Source organism: Oryza brachyantha, chromosome 9 (assembly GCF_000231095.2).
Source record: "Oryza brachyantha chromosome 9, ObraRS2, whole genome shotgun sequence".
Taxonomy (NCBI): Eukaryota; Viridiplantae; Streptophyta; class Magnoliopsida; order Poales; family Poaceae; genus Oryza; species Oryza brachyantha.
The window spans coordinates 12,732,608-12,744,065 of NC_023171.2; the positions used below are offsets into that span (position 1 = coordinate 12,732,608).

The window sequence follows — 11,458 nt, forward strand, 5'->3', positions numbered from 1 at the left end:
TATATTTTCTGCTATTAAAAAGTATTCGGAATAAAATACGAGAGAGAATTATGAGTTGTATATCTACTGATCTCATCACGTACTTGTAAACGGTACTAGACTATCGGTCGGTGTCATAATCTAATTGCGATTTATGCACTTATGCTTCGGATATGCCAAGATTCGTGCTACCAGCTCGACGATATGTATGTATATATAATTTCGCAGGGATAGTTTATAGGGAGGGAATTTCATCGAAGGGTATTGACTTCCAACTAACCGTGCATATTTCTTCCTTGTGTTTCACAACTGCTCACTCCGATTTTTTTTTGACGCCGCTGAGTTTTTTATCTACATTTGATCTTTTGTCTTATTTAAAAAATTTATATAATTATTAACTATTTTATTATAATTTGATTTTTTGCTAAAGTAACTTTAAGTATGATTTATAATTTTATATATTTGGATAAAATTTTTAAATAAGACGAATGATCAAACGTAAATCAAAAAGTTAACGACGTAAAAAAAATGCCCGGAGGGAGTAGTATTCTACGTGTAGCCTTAGCTTTGCAGCTGCAACTCCATGGTCGTCATAGAACACATGCAGTACTCATGTTCTTTGTTTTTTTTAAGAATTGACATAAAGTAAAGTTTTTTCACAATCAATACTAGAAAAAAGGAAACAAATCAAGTGTTGTACACTTGCACACTATGAACTTGCATGGCATATACACAAGTAGTCCATCTGTCCATAATACAGTAAATTATAACTTTATTTTTTTCTTAATGCTTATATAACTTGAACTTTTAATTTTTAATAATTGAGATGAATTAAGATAGCAAGAAAAATAAATTGAGATGATGTTTTTATTGTGTGTACGGAAAGAATAAAAATTTGCAGACAAAAATATAATCATAGTTATAGTGGTGTTGCGCAGGCCAATTAACTTGAGAGAGCATTATTAGTACCCGGTTTTACGATGAGCGGCTAAATCAAACTAGGGCGAAAGTTGAGGCCATCAGAGTAGACATTTTCCTGCTGGAGAAGACCGATTTTTCACATTCTAGCTCTTTTTGCAAAAAAATTCTCACAAAAGAATCCCTCCAGAAAAATTATCTAAACATAAATGCATTTCACGTCATCGAGTTAACATGACGCCAAGATATAATATCTCGACACCACGATACGTGACGCCGAGATGTTATACCTCCGCACCATAACTTGGCGTCATGAAACACATCCATTTAGGGCAGGATAACGAGCCAGCTCGTTCAGTCCAGCTCGTTACGATAGCGAGCCGAGCTCGGCTCATTATCGTAACGAGCTAAAAATCTAGCTCGACTCGGCTTATTATAAAGCTCGAGCTGGCTCGTGAGCCATGCATAAAAAATTAATCTAAATAATTTTTTAATAGGTTATACAAGAAAATTTTCATTTCAAACATGTAAATCATATGAAATTGTATTTAAATATTAAAATTTAAACCAACAAATCACATGGTGAACCTATGAAATACTGAACACATGCATTCTAGAATGAAATCAATGAACGCTGGTGAATCTTGTATCTTTGGTTTAACTCGTTAGGCTCGCGAGCGGTTCACAAACCAGCTCGAGCTGGCTCGTTATCTCTAACGAGCTAAAATGCTAACTCGGCTCGTTAAAAAAATGAAACGAGCCGAGCCGAGTTTGTCACGAGTCAAGCGAGCTAATAAGCCACGAGTTTTCTGTGCACCCCTAGATTCATTAGTGGATAATGTTTCTAAAAGGGTCTATTCGTAAAATTTCTTTATAAAAAGCCCTAGAACACGAAGAATTCATGCAGTTTGTACGACTCAATGTTAGTTGGGCTGGAACAACATGAGGCCCATAATAGTCGGCCCGCTTATCCACGGTATGCTTAACAATTCATCGAATCGAACTCGTTTGGACTCACCGGCCCGCTTCACCGAGGACCTGATCGCCGGACGCGGTGAAGAAGACACCAATGGATTGCCCATCGATCTGCGTAGCACGACCGATGATGGTAGCGCCGGAGTGTCACCGTCACGGACATCGGGACCGGAGCCTCGGCAGGCCCACCCCCGCGACGCAGCTGACGAGGACGTAGAGGTCGCTGGGTCGGTGGAGGTTGCCAACGCGAGCGGCAGGCCTTGGCTTGGTGAGGTACTCCAGGCTTCCATGGCAACGACGTCGTGGGACCGACGGGTTTCGAGGTCGATGATCTCGATTGCCACGGGGGCAGATGAGATCGGGGTTCATGAGGGAGGATTGGATTGCGCCGCGGGCCCTATGATTTACAGAGCGAGCGGGAGGCTAGTTCAGCCGACACACAACCCGGGTGTGAAGGCGTGACCACCACAACAGGCAGCGGATGAAGCGGGTCGGTGAGTCCAAACAAGTCTCTGGCAGAGTATTACATTGATATTTAGTCAGATTATCTGATTGAGATTCAAGAAAGCTGACATACGAGGCCATGAATTTGTTACACCTATTCGTCTCATCTTTTCACTTCTATCTGTACATATAAGCCAAAATTTAAATTTTCAATCTTAAATAAAGTTGATATTGAGGTTTTTTTCACCAAAGTTTATTTTCTAGGCTTGGTATTTAGATCGATAAGGATACGTATATAAAAGTTTTTTTCACAATTATTTTTTCGCTTGCAAATATGAAGTTTGGTTTTTTTTCCATAAAAAAGTCAAACCACCACCCTATTCAAATTGGGCAAATTTGTTCATCGCGTCTGTTTCTCTCAACTATTCAACCGCAAATTAATACATATTGATTGTTGCCGTGTCCTATCGCAAATATGCACGTTTAAATGGTATATTCCCCTAAAGATTAACTATTACCATGTCCTAGGGCTAAAACCAGAGTGATGTTGTCACTATGCCCTACGGCAAAATTTGTCTTTGGGGCATAGTAGTAGATAAAAAGAAAAGCTCAGTTAGCTGCAGTGCCGAGCTAGATGATATATCCACCGGCTAATGAAGATGCAACGGACGTAAAAAGCGTTCGAAAGTTTCGGTGGCATTAGTGTGTTAGCAGTGACTATATATGCCTATCTCCATTTGCAGTTTGGGACATCAGGACGGACAGAACTAGGGGGTAAAGAATCAGTATAGGCTTTACGAAGGACAGGGACAAAGAATCTACCATCATCTACGTGTGCGTGAGTGTTCTCTGACTATCTGCACAAGCTAGAGCACTGGAAATAGTGTGGATATTTACTACTGCATCTAAGCTACAGGGTTAGTTACTCCTGACGCTTGCTGCGACATGAAACAAAACCTTCGCTTCACTGGACTTGAACTTGGGCCTTCTGGCGCTTGACGTGCTGGAGGATCGGTTCCTTCACCTGCAGGCATTTTCATGGGATTAAACTCAACTTGCTTGCGGTTATACATGAGGGTACGCCTGAGTTATATGCATGCCAAATGCCAGTAGCTTGGGTTCAGAGATGGTGTGGAGCTTACCGTGCTGGCCTTCCTGAATCGCTTGTCCTGTGTGCACTCCGTCTCGCCGGCACCAGCCAAAGACTTTCTGATCTTCTGCCCGAGAACCCCACTCTCCAGGGAGCAAACCGACACCTGCTGCAAGGTGGCAGGAACAGCTCATCACCTCAGGTTTCAGCTCTGTTTGTTTGTGATTACCTTGGATTCTGAATCGTCTGTGATACCTCGCGCACGCTTGTAGGAGTCCTGGTTGGGTCCTCATCCACCGTGGAAGCTCCCTGCCCGCTCTGCATGGACACATTCTGCTGCTGCTCCGGAAGCTCCCGAGTGCGGGTGAGGTCAGATCCGACGGAGTGGAGGCAACCCATCGTCGAGCCATCTGTCACTTCATGGCCTATAAAGAGGAAGAGTTGGACAATGCCATCTGAGTACTATAGCAAAGAGAGATGCCAGTCCACGGATGCAGATTATTGTTGTCATTACCACTGCGGAGGTGGTCTTTGCACTCAGGCTCATCAGGCTGTGCATTGGTATCAATGGCCTGCATGATGAAGCAAACTTTCAGATTAATGAAAAAATGTGGCATGCAGAAAATTAGTAGATAAAATTTGGTGCTGTTAGTCACTGGAAGTGTTAGAGAAATGATATGGTACCATTTGTTCGCCTATATCGACTTCTAGAACCTTTTTTATCTCAAGGAGCTTTCTATTGGTGGCCTCAGAATGAATGACAGCTTTGCCTGTAAAATAGAATGGCATAGGCCACAGTGGTAAATTGCATAAGAGAGTCAGAGATGATGCATAGTGGTAGTGAATCAATCATTTGCTCAAAGAATATGAGTGCTAGTTCTAGTATTACAATAAACTGGAGACAATAGTCAATCTGAAAAGATAGCGAGGTATCTGAAGTTCCTAACAATCAATAGTTCTTGTCTAAGCAGCGAAAGTTTCGGCAGATGCATATTACATTATTACCACAAGTATACAGTTAGATAACAATGTTTTTCATTAGTAACCCAAAATCCTTCAAGAGAAATTGTCAGCAGTTCTTCATATAAAGTGAACGTGACAAAAGGTAATCACTTAGAGTGACAGTTACATAATCTATGTAGAAAATGACACTCAGTGGGCAGGTTCATTCAGTTATTCTCCTTTCAAAGATGTAACAGAATTGAGCAACAATACAAAACTTGCTCCTGGCTGACAAACTTAACCAGAAAGTAAATATTGTACCATAGAGTCCAAGAGGCTAGAATAGAAGCATCTGAGATTTTGCTAGAGATAAGTTCAAGGTGTTAACCTAGTCTTCTGTTGGCTGAATTCTTGACGTATCCATCTTGCACCATTTTTTCAATTAACTTCCGAACCACGTTCTGGCTGGCTTCCCCATCTAGCTTCCCATGAAGCTTGGACACTGACACATAATCCATTGGAAGTGCATGGTACAGTGCCTTTAACAACGATATATCAGGGGAAATGACATGATGAGTTGATGATCTTCATATACAAGCCTAAGTAGAGATAGATATCACCTTCATATACATGAGATCACCATTGCTGTTTTTAGCTCCTTCAGTAGGTGAGACGTTTTGCATGATGACCTCTTTCTTTATGTGTGGTGTTCTCGGATCGGAAATCTGAAGCCACCCTATGATTATGTTAGTTATGGACAGTACAATATGGTACATGGTAAAATCAAAATATAGTGCATGACAGAAAATGTCTGGTTGACCTTGTTGACAGAATAACTATCCTTGCTTGCCCTGGATAGTAAACCATCTTTAAGTAGCCTCTCCATAATATCTGTAAAGAAATTCATTAGTCAAGTATTGAAAGGATTTAGTGAATAAAGAAAGAATGCCTGTTAAGCACACGCAAGTTTTTTCCCGCATTACCTTCAACCATCTCCTGCAAAGCATCGAACAAGAGATTGTTAACAGTTGGCCATACAACTCAAATAGAGTATGAAGAGTTCAAGACAATGTTTGATTATAAACAGTGGTGCACTAAAAGTTGGTAAATGTTTGTCACCTGCTTGTAAGTCTTAACACAAAGCAGTAAAATTCAACCGTGAATAGCTATTTTAGTATAGAAATGAGGTAGCAGCAAGCATTACCATTGATATGTCAGGGAAATTAATAAGGACATCTGAAACCTCAAGACTTTCCGTGTCTCTTGAGCATATCCACTCTCTTACTTGAGCTGTTAGCTCTTCCTCATGAGCAGGATCTTGAGTATCATCTGCAAACAAAAAAGGTCAGAGAATATCACACATGTATGAAATTTTCATGTAATACAAAGTCAGAGAATGTTGAATATGTATGCACACTTCATGTAAAATTAAATGAACACACAAACATTTCAAGTTCATTTGGATTGAAAGGTACATATATGCATGCATAAATGATGCTCCCAAACCAAACTAACTGACCTTCTGAGATTGTACCATTTTGAACTTTGCGATTCCCATCTATTTGAACAAGTTGTTAGCACCAAAAAACAGTAAATATGACAAGAACACAAACAAAGAAATGTTACCATTTGGAGCAACAATGTAACGCTCTGCTTCAGATGGGTGAACCTAATAAAATTAGGGATTCAGTCTATACTATAGGTAAGAAAACAAAATATGCATATAAATCGGTATACAAAGCAGAAAAAAATAGTGGCATCATAACATAGAGCAAATTAAGAGAATCTCGCTCACAAAGATGCTCAATTATATGTGGTCTCTTAAGTCATTACCTCGGTGTCAGAAAAATCATTATCTTGATCAGACTCGATATCCAAGCTCATATTATCATCTTCACTGTTGACATTGTTATCATCACATGGGTCAAGGACACTCTTGACCTGCATAAACAAGAAAGACATAAGTGGCAACGGGTTTAATTAAAAAACATAAGAGATTTTCTGGTCCAAATGACTGGTATTTCCATAATCCACTACCTTCAAGGCCAGCACAAGATGCTTGCTATTGACATTTCCAACTTCCATCTTCAAGGGGTTCTTGTTCCATATGTTTATGGCCTCGTTGTCAGCACAACACTTAAAAAAGGGTGGCTCATAATCTTCAGGCTGCAAATAAGACAATAAATTGTACTGTTTTAGATTCCATTACGGAGTTCTTTAGAACAGAAAATGCTCAATCACTCATTTGTTCGGAGCAAAAAAAGACTATCTATTATGGCATTTCAAAGTTTCAATAAATAACAAAGAAGAAATGCTGAACTCACTGTGACATCTTCGTAGTATAGCAGCTTCATTAAAATGGTCCTCTGAGGACAAATAGAGCAAGGATAGCATTAGATCAGTTCAATCCATTATATCAAATCTGCTGAGTGCAAAAACTACCTCCTCTGGCATTTGGTCCAAGGTCCTCATAAGTGAAACCAGTGTTCTTATCATCTTACAAGCAGAGCTCCTGATGGGAAGCCATGGCCATGTCAGGATAACAGCACTAATAAGTTACAGCCTACAATGATTAATTTGCAATTTCCATACACATATAAACCAATAACCAACTATTAATGATCTTATCTGGAGGGTTTATGACAGATTAACAGAACTAAACTGAAGTCATACCTTCAGAACTAGAATTCTGCAAGTTATGCAAGAAAATTAAGAACAGAAAAACTGGACTCAAATTATAATCCGAATTTTGTTTTTAAAAAGAACTTGCATCATTTATTATCAAGGCCACAGTCCTATATATCTAAATTTTGAAAGCTTCCGAAATCTATGTACCTCAAATTTTCACCACATTCCTTACATAGAAAAAGAAAATCTGAACTCCTTTTAGTGGGTTCACATCGCCTGACAGCCACTGACATGTGGGTCCCACATGCCAGTGGCTGTATGGCAAATTGGCAATGGCAGTGGACACACAGCCCCTTTTGGTCATCAATTTCCGCCAACTTCTTTGAAATCGTAAAATTATTTTGGTGTCAAAATTAAATCTTCATTAAACAAACACTCTCCAAGACGTGTATTGTTGGCAACATGAAAAACTAACTAGAAGTCTAGAATGAATCATAGCCTTGAAAGGGATATGTAAGAGAAAACCTCATCTGATCAGGAGTGACTTCTGCTGCATTTGATTTGAATGTAGCACTGTTTTTCTTGCTCCCTGTGCGGCTTAAGTTCATTGCAACTTCATCACCGCTTGTGTTGGGGTAGCTAAATGAGACTGCAGGGGAGTGACACAGAATAAGAAAATGTTCGACAGATGATCAACAATCACTGATGTAAAACCAACTTTGTATGCTACAAGTTAGCTATATGGACATGGTGATACTCACATGCATATTCCTCGATCATTGGGCCTTCCTCCTTCTCACAGATGCAGAAGAGAAGGGTCTTGAGATATTTCTTCTGTAATGCATCATAGACACCTAAAATTTATCACAAAATGGCTTAAATTAGCAAATTGGAAAAAGGAAAGGATTTAACATGTAAAACAGGAAATTCATTTAACAGGCTCAAGATGTTTATGGTATATTTCACCTTTTTCCATCCAATCAATCAACCTCCTCGACTCAGCGTCCATGGGCATTAGTTTCTTAATCTTCATCTCTGCAACAAATAAAAGGGTGCTTCAGCTAATAAATATTATATTAAGTGAGGAATTTGGTATATAAAAGGGTTAGGGACTATAGATAATGTGACCTAGTGCTGGAACCGACTTATCATTGAAGTACTTCTCAGGGAATAGACCCCTAATATAGCTGATGTTGTATATAGCAATGCGGAGCAAATTCCTTGTCTGTTTGGTCAAAGCATCAACCACATTATCCAATAAGTTAACTGTTAAGATAATGGATAGTGCTATGATATTCACTGTAACATTATACCATACAAAGGAGTAATTCAAAGGGAGTTCAATATTCAATGTAAGAGCAGTAGAAGGCAAATAAAATAATCACAAACTAGATTACTGATTAACAAGTTTAGGCCTTATTTATCAACGCCCATATCCTGGCCCATCCCCAGGGATGGACTGACAATTAATTCAATTTCCTAGCCCATCCTGGATGGCCCATCATTTTGGGCTTGCCAAAGAAGGTGAAGCACAAAAGTTCACCATACAACATGATCTATGCTTTTCAATACTGAAACACACAGTTTACATCAAATAGGGGCACACATCTCCAGTAAGGTTGTTAGCAAATATGTAAACGCACATGGACCATACAAGATACAACCTACTATGCACTTGCAGTTATGGGATCCTAAGCAAATATTCTAGGCAAAATGCAGCTGACAACATGGGCAAACATGTATTAGGAAAGACAAACAAAAAACCAACTGGCTTTTGAAAGTAAAGTACCAAAATTTGGTTATCAACCACTACCAGCAATCCCACGTCTCATGTGGCAAAGCCACTGTCCAGTTACTAAACCGAGCATTTGAGGAAACAGATGCTAAAATAGGGGGCCAGCTAAAGGCAGAACATAAATTCCAAATTGAAAGGATAGCATGACAAAATAACTGATTATAAACTGAAGTGGAGCTTTTCTAATCACAAATTAATGCAGAAATAAGTAGTGTTTGTTCAAACCCAAAGAAGTCTACTAGAAACATTTCGAAAACAGAAAAAAAAAAATGGCAAACTATCAGAACTGGAAATATAGGAAAAACCAAACCAAAACGTGGTCTCTCAATTCCATGTCCAGGCACAGCGAGGATTCAACGAACTGAACAATCGACGCTTCTAGCAAAACGATTTGAAACGACTGGAAGCAAAAAAAATTTCGCAAGGCCATAAGAAGCGAGGAAAAATATTTTAGCCCTGCCAATTGAATGGACTCCGTTGACTGTGGGGAGTATGCAACCACGGTTGCAGCACGATTATCTACGCAGAAATCCATAGGTCAATCATGGTGGGTTTCACAGCGAAAGCGAGTTGGAACGTGATGACCAAACCAGCGACTGCCTCCTCGAAATCACAATCACCAAAGTAGATAACGGTTGTTCAAACCCAAAGTAGAATTACGTTTCAAAAAAACCCAAAGTAGAATACTGGAAACATTTAAAACATACCACCTTAGTCTCAAGATAAGTTTATCATTCTAGTTCACAGTTCAACTAGAAATATGAACTTATTTTGGAGCGGCGCAAGTGAAAAAAAAAACTGACCCGTAGAATTATCGAAATAGAAATCCTGAATAGCCAGGCCTACATGCGTGGTGTTTCGAAGCATTTGGAACAAAAAATGAAGTTCATCTGCAACCAAAAACTTCAGAAGAGATACAACGGAAGCACATAAGAATTCAACGAACTGAACAATGTGTGGATGCTCCTAGCGAAACAGTCCGAAACGATTGCAGCCAGGAATTGCTTTTAACGATCATCTAGCCATAAATCATCAGGCGAATGCTTGCGGGTTTCACAACGAAACCAAATCTAAAAGGGATGAGCAAACCAGCAAACGCCTCCTCAAAATCACAACCAAATCATCACGCGAGTGGCAAGACAAAGCGATGTGATCGTTCAGCGAAACCCACATGTTGGGAGAATTGCACAAACTAAACCAGAGAACAGGAGAAGTTCCTCTCTAAAGTTACGCGACATCGAGCAACCCCACCAGAGATTTTTTTTTTTTTCACTAGAACAGACTCGGTGCTTCAAATCATCGAAACAAAACCTCCGCAGAATTTTTTTTAACGCAAAACCAACGAATCATCATCTAGTGCGATAACGAAACAGACAACCAGCTACGAAATCGAGAGGCTAGTCGTACACGGGGATACGAAACCAACTCGAGCGATCCAGAAGCTACTGATGCTTCGAGCAGGCGGATATCACCAGAGAATGCGAGAAACCAAAACTCCAAACACGCCCAATGCAGCACGAGAAACCGGTTAAAATCGGCAAAACCGTCAACGTAATCTACGCAAAAACACTCGGAAAGGAGAAGCTACTGATGCTTCGAACCGGCCCGACCAGCACCATTTGGTAGTGAGCTGGCGGAGACTACCAGAGAAATTGAGAAACCCTAAACCCCATGGCTGATGCTCTAAACACGCCCAAATCCGCACGAAAAATCAGTAAGAATCACCAAAGCATCCGCGAAATCCACCGAACCAAAAACACTCGCAAAGGGGGAACAAATCCGACACGCGCGACCACCAACAATCGAATCAAACACCACATCGAACGCCAGCTACTGCAAACAGCACACGAGCGATCAAATCCCCAGCAGAAAAAACCTCTCAAAAACCTCAGCAGAAAAAGAAAAAACTCGATCGGGTGAAACCGATCCGATGAACTGTACGAACCACCGAAATCGAGTCAAGTCGCAGGGAAATCCAACAGTAGGTAGATGGGTCGAGGGAGGTAAAAACTCACCAGAAGCAGCGAATCCTGCTCCGTGATCTCCGCCTCCTTCGACTTTTGGGCCATCACCTGCATCGCAATCCCCACTCCGCCCGATCAGCAAGCAAAACACGCACGCACGAGTGGACGATAGCAAGCGCAACGCGAGATAGAGGCTGCAACCCACCATATCGTCTCTATGGCGGCGCGCGCGAGTGAGAGGGAGGGGAAGAGGGGGATTTCCGGGGCTATTGGGATCTGGGAGAGCTAGCTTTGAAACAGCTCCATCTTTTATCTTTTTTATTTTATTCATGTTTAGACGTTAAAATCTAAATTTTCAAACTTAAATTTTAAATTTTATGAACACATATATACACAAGTTTATTTACATATTATTTTTTCTTTGTAAATATATCGCTTGGTTTTCCCTTAAAAAGGTAAAAAGATCATCTGTTTCTTTTGTTATATTTTTTATATGTGAGAGCTAGTGGTATTACTTTCTCCGTTTCAAAAATACGATCGTTTTTACTCTATAGGACCAAATTCTATATCATAACATAGATATTGATGTGTAAGCATTTTTCATTATTTCCTATCCACTCAGATATCTAAATCATGCTAAATTTAAATACTGATGGTTCAATCGAAGTGACGTTGTGTTCCCAAATAATACTGCATGTCATCTCCAAGAGATGTCTAAAATTA

At 40.0% G+C, this 11,458-nt stretch overlaps 1 protein-coding gene across 3 annotated transcripts; it reads right to left on the reverse strand.

Moving 5' to 3' along the window:
• Nucleotides 1–2,721: 2,721 nt before the first annotated feature.
• On the reverse strand, nucleotides 2,722–11,002 carry LOC102699528 (meiosis-specific protein PAIR2). 3 transcript variants are annotated; one of them, XM_006660751.2, is made up of 22 exons: nucleotides 10,941–11,002; nucleotides 10,787–10,843; nucleotides 8,105–8,201; nucleotides 7,943–8,011; nucleotides 7,738–7,830; nucleotides 7,502–7,625; nucleotides 6,791–6,860; nucleotides 6,673–6,714; nucleotides 6,386–6,514; nucleotides 6,182–6,289; nucleotides 5,975–6,017; nucleotides 5,868–5,906; nucleotides 5,553–5,677; nucleotides 5,332–5,344; nucleotides 5,169–5,239; nucleotides 4,969–5,073; nucleotides 4,737–4,887; nucleotides 4,091–4,176; nucleotides 3,921–3,978; nucleotides 3,662–3,831; nucleotides 3,459–3,575; nucleotides 2,722–3,340 (listed from the first exon to the last, which is right to left on the reverse strand). In XM_006660751.2, exons 1-22 carry the CDS (start codon nucleotides 10,941–10,943, stop codon nucleotides 3,281–3,283), a joined length of 1,830 nt encoding a protein of 609 aa, XP_006660814.1. In that variant the 5' UTR covers nucleotides 10,944–11,002; the 3' UTR covers nucleotides 2,722–3,280. The 3 variants fall into 3 exon arrangements, with proteins under 3 accessions (XP_006660814.1, XP_015696502.1, XP_015696501.1); XM_015841016.2 differs by lacking the exon at nucleotides 10,941–11,002 and having other exon boundaries at nucleotides 3,459–3,572; nucleotides 10,787–10,911; XM_015841015.2 differs by lacking the exon at nucleotides 10,941–11,002 and having other exon boundaries at nucleotides 10,787–10,911.
• Nucleotides 11,003–11,458: the final 456 nt, after the last annotated feature.

What these genes read in the sequence shown, in the direction of transcription:
- LOC102699528 (XM_015841015.2), bottom strand. Translation starts at nt 10,849, where the DNA reads ATGCAGGTGATGGCCCAAAAGTCGAAGGAGGCGGAGATCACGGAGCAG. An exon ending in GATTGATTGGATGGAAAAAG is followed by an intron (nt 7,831 to 7,942) that starts GTGAAATATACC and finishes GATAAATTTTAG; the next exon opens with GTGTCTATGATGCATTACAG. An exon ending in TCGATATAGGCGAACAAATG is followed by an intron (nt 3,979 to 4,090) that starts GTACCATATCAT and finishes TTCATCATGCAG; the next exon opens with GCCATTGATACCAATGCACA.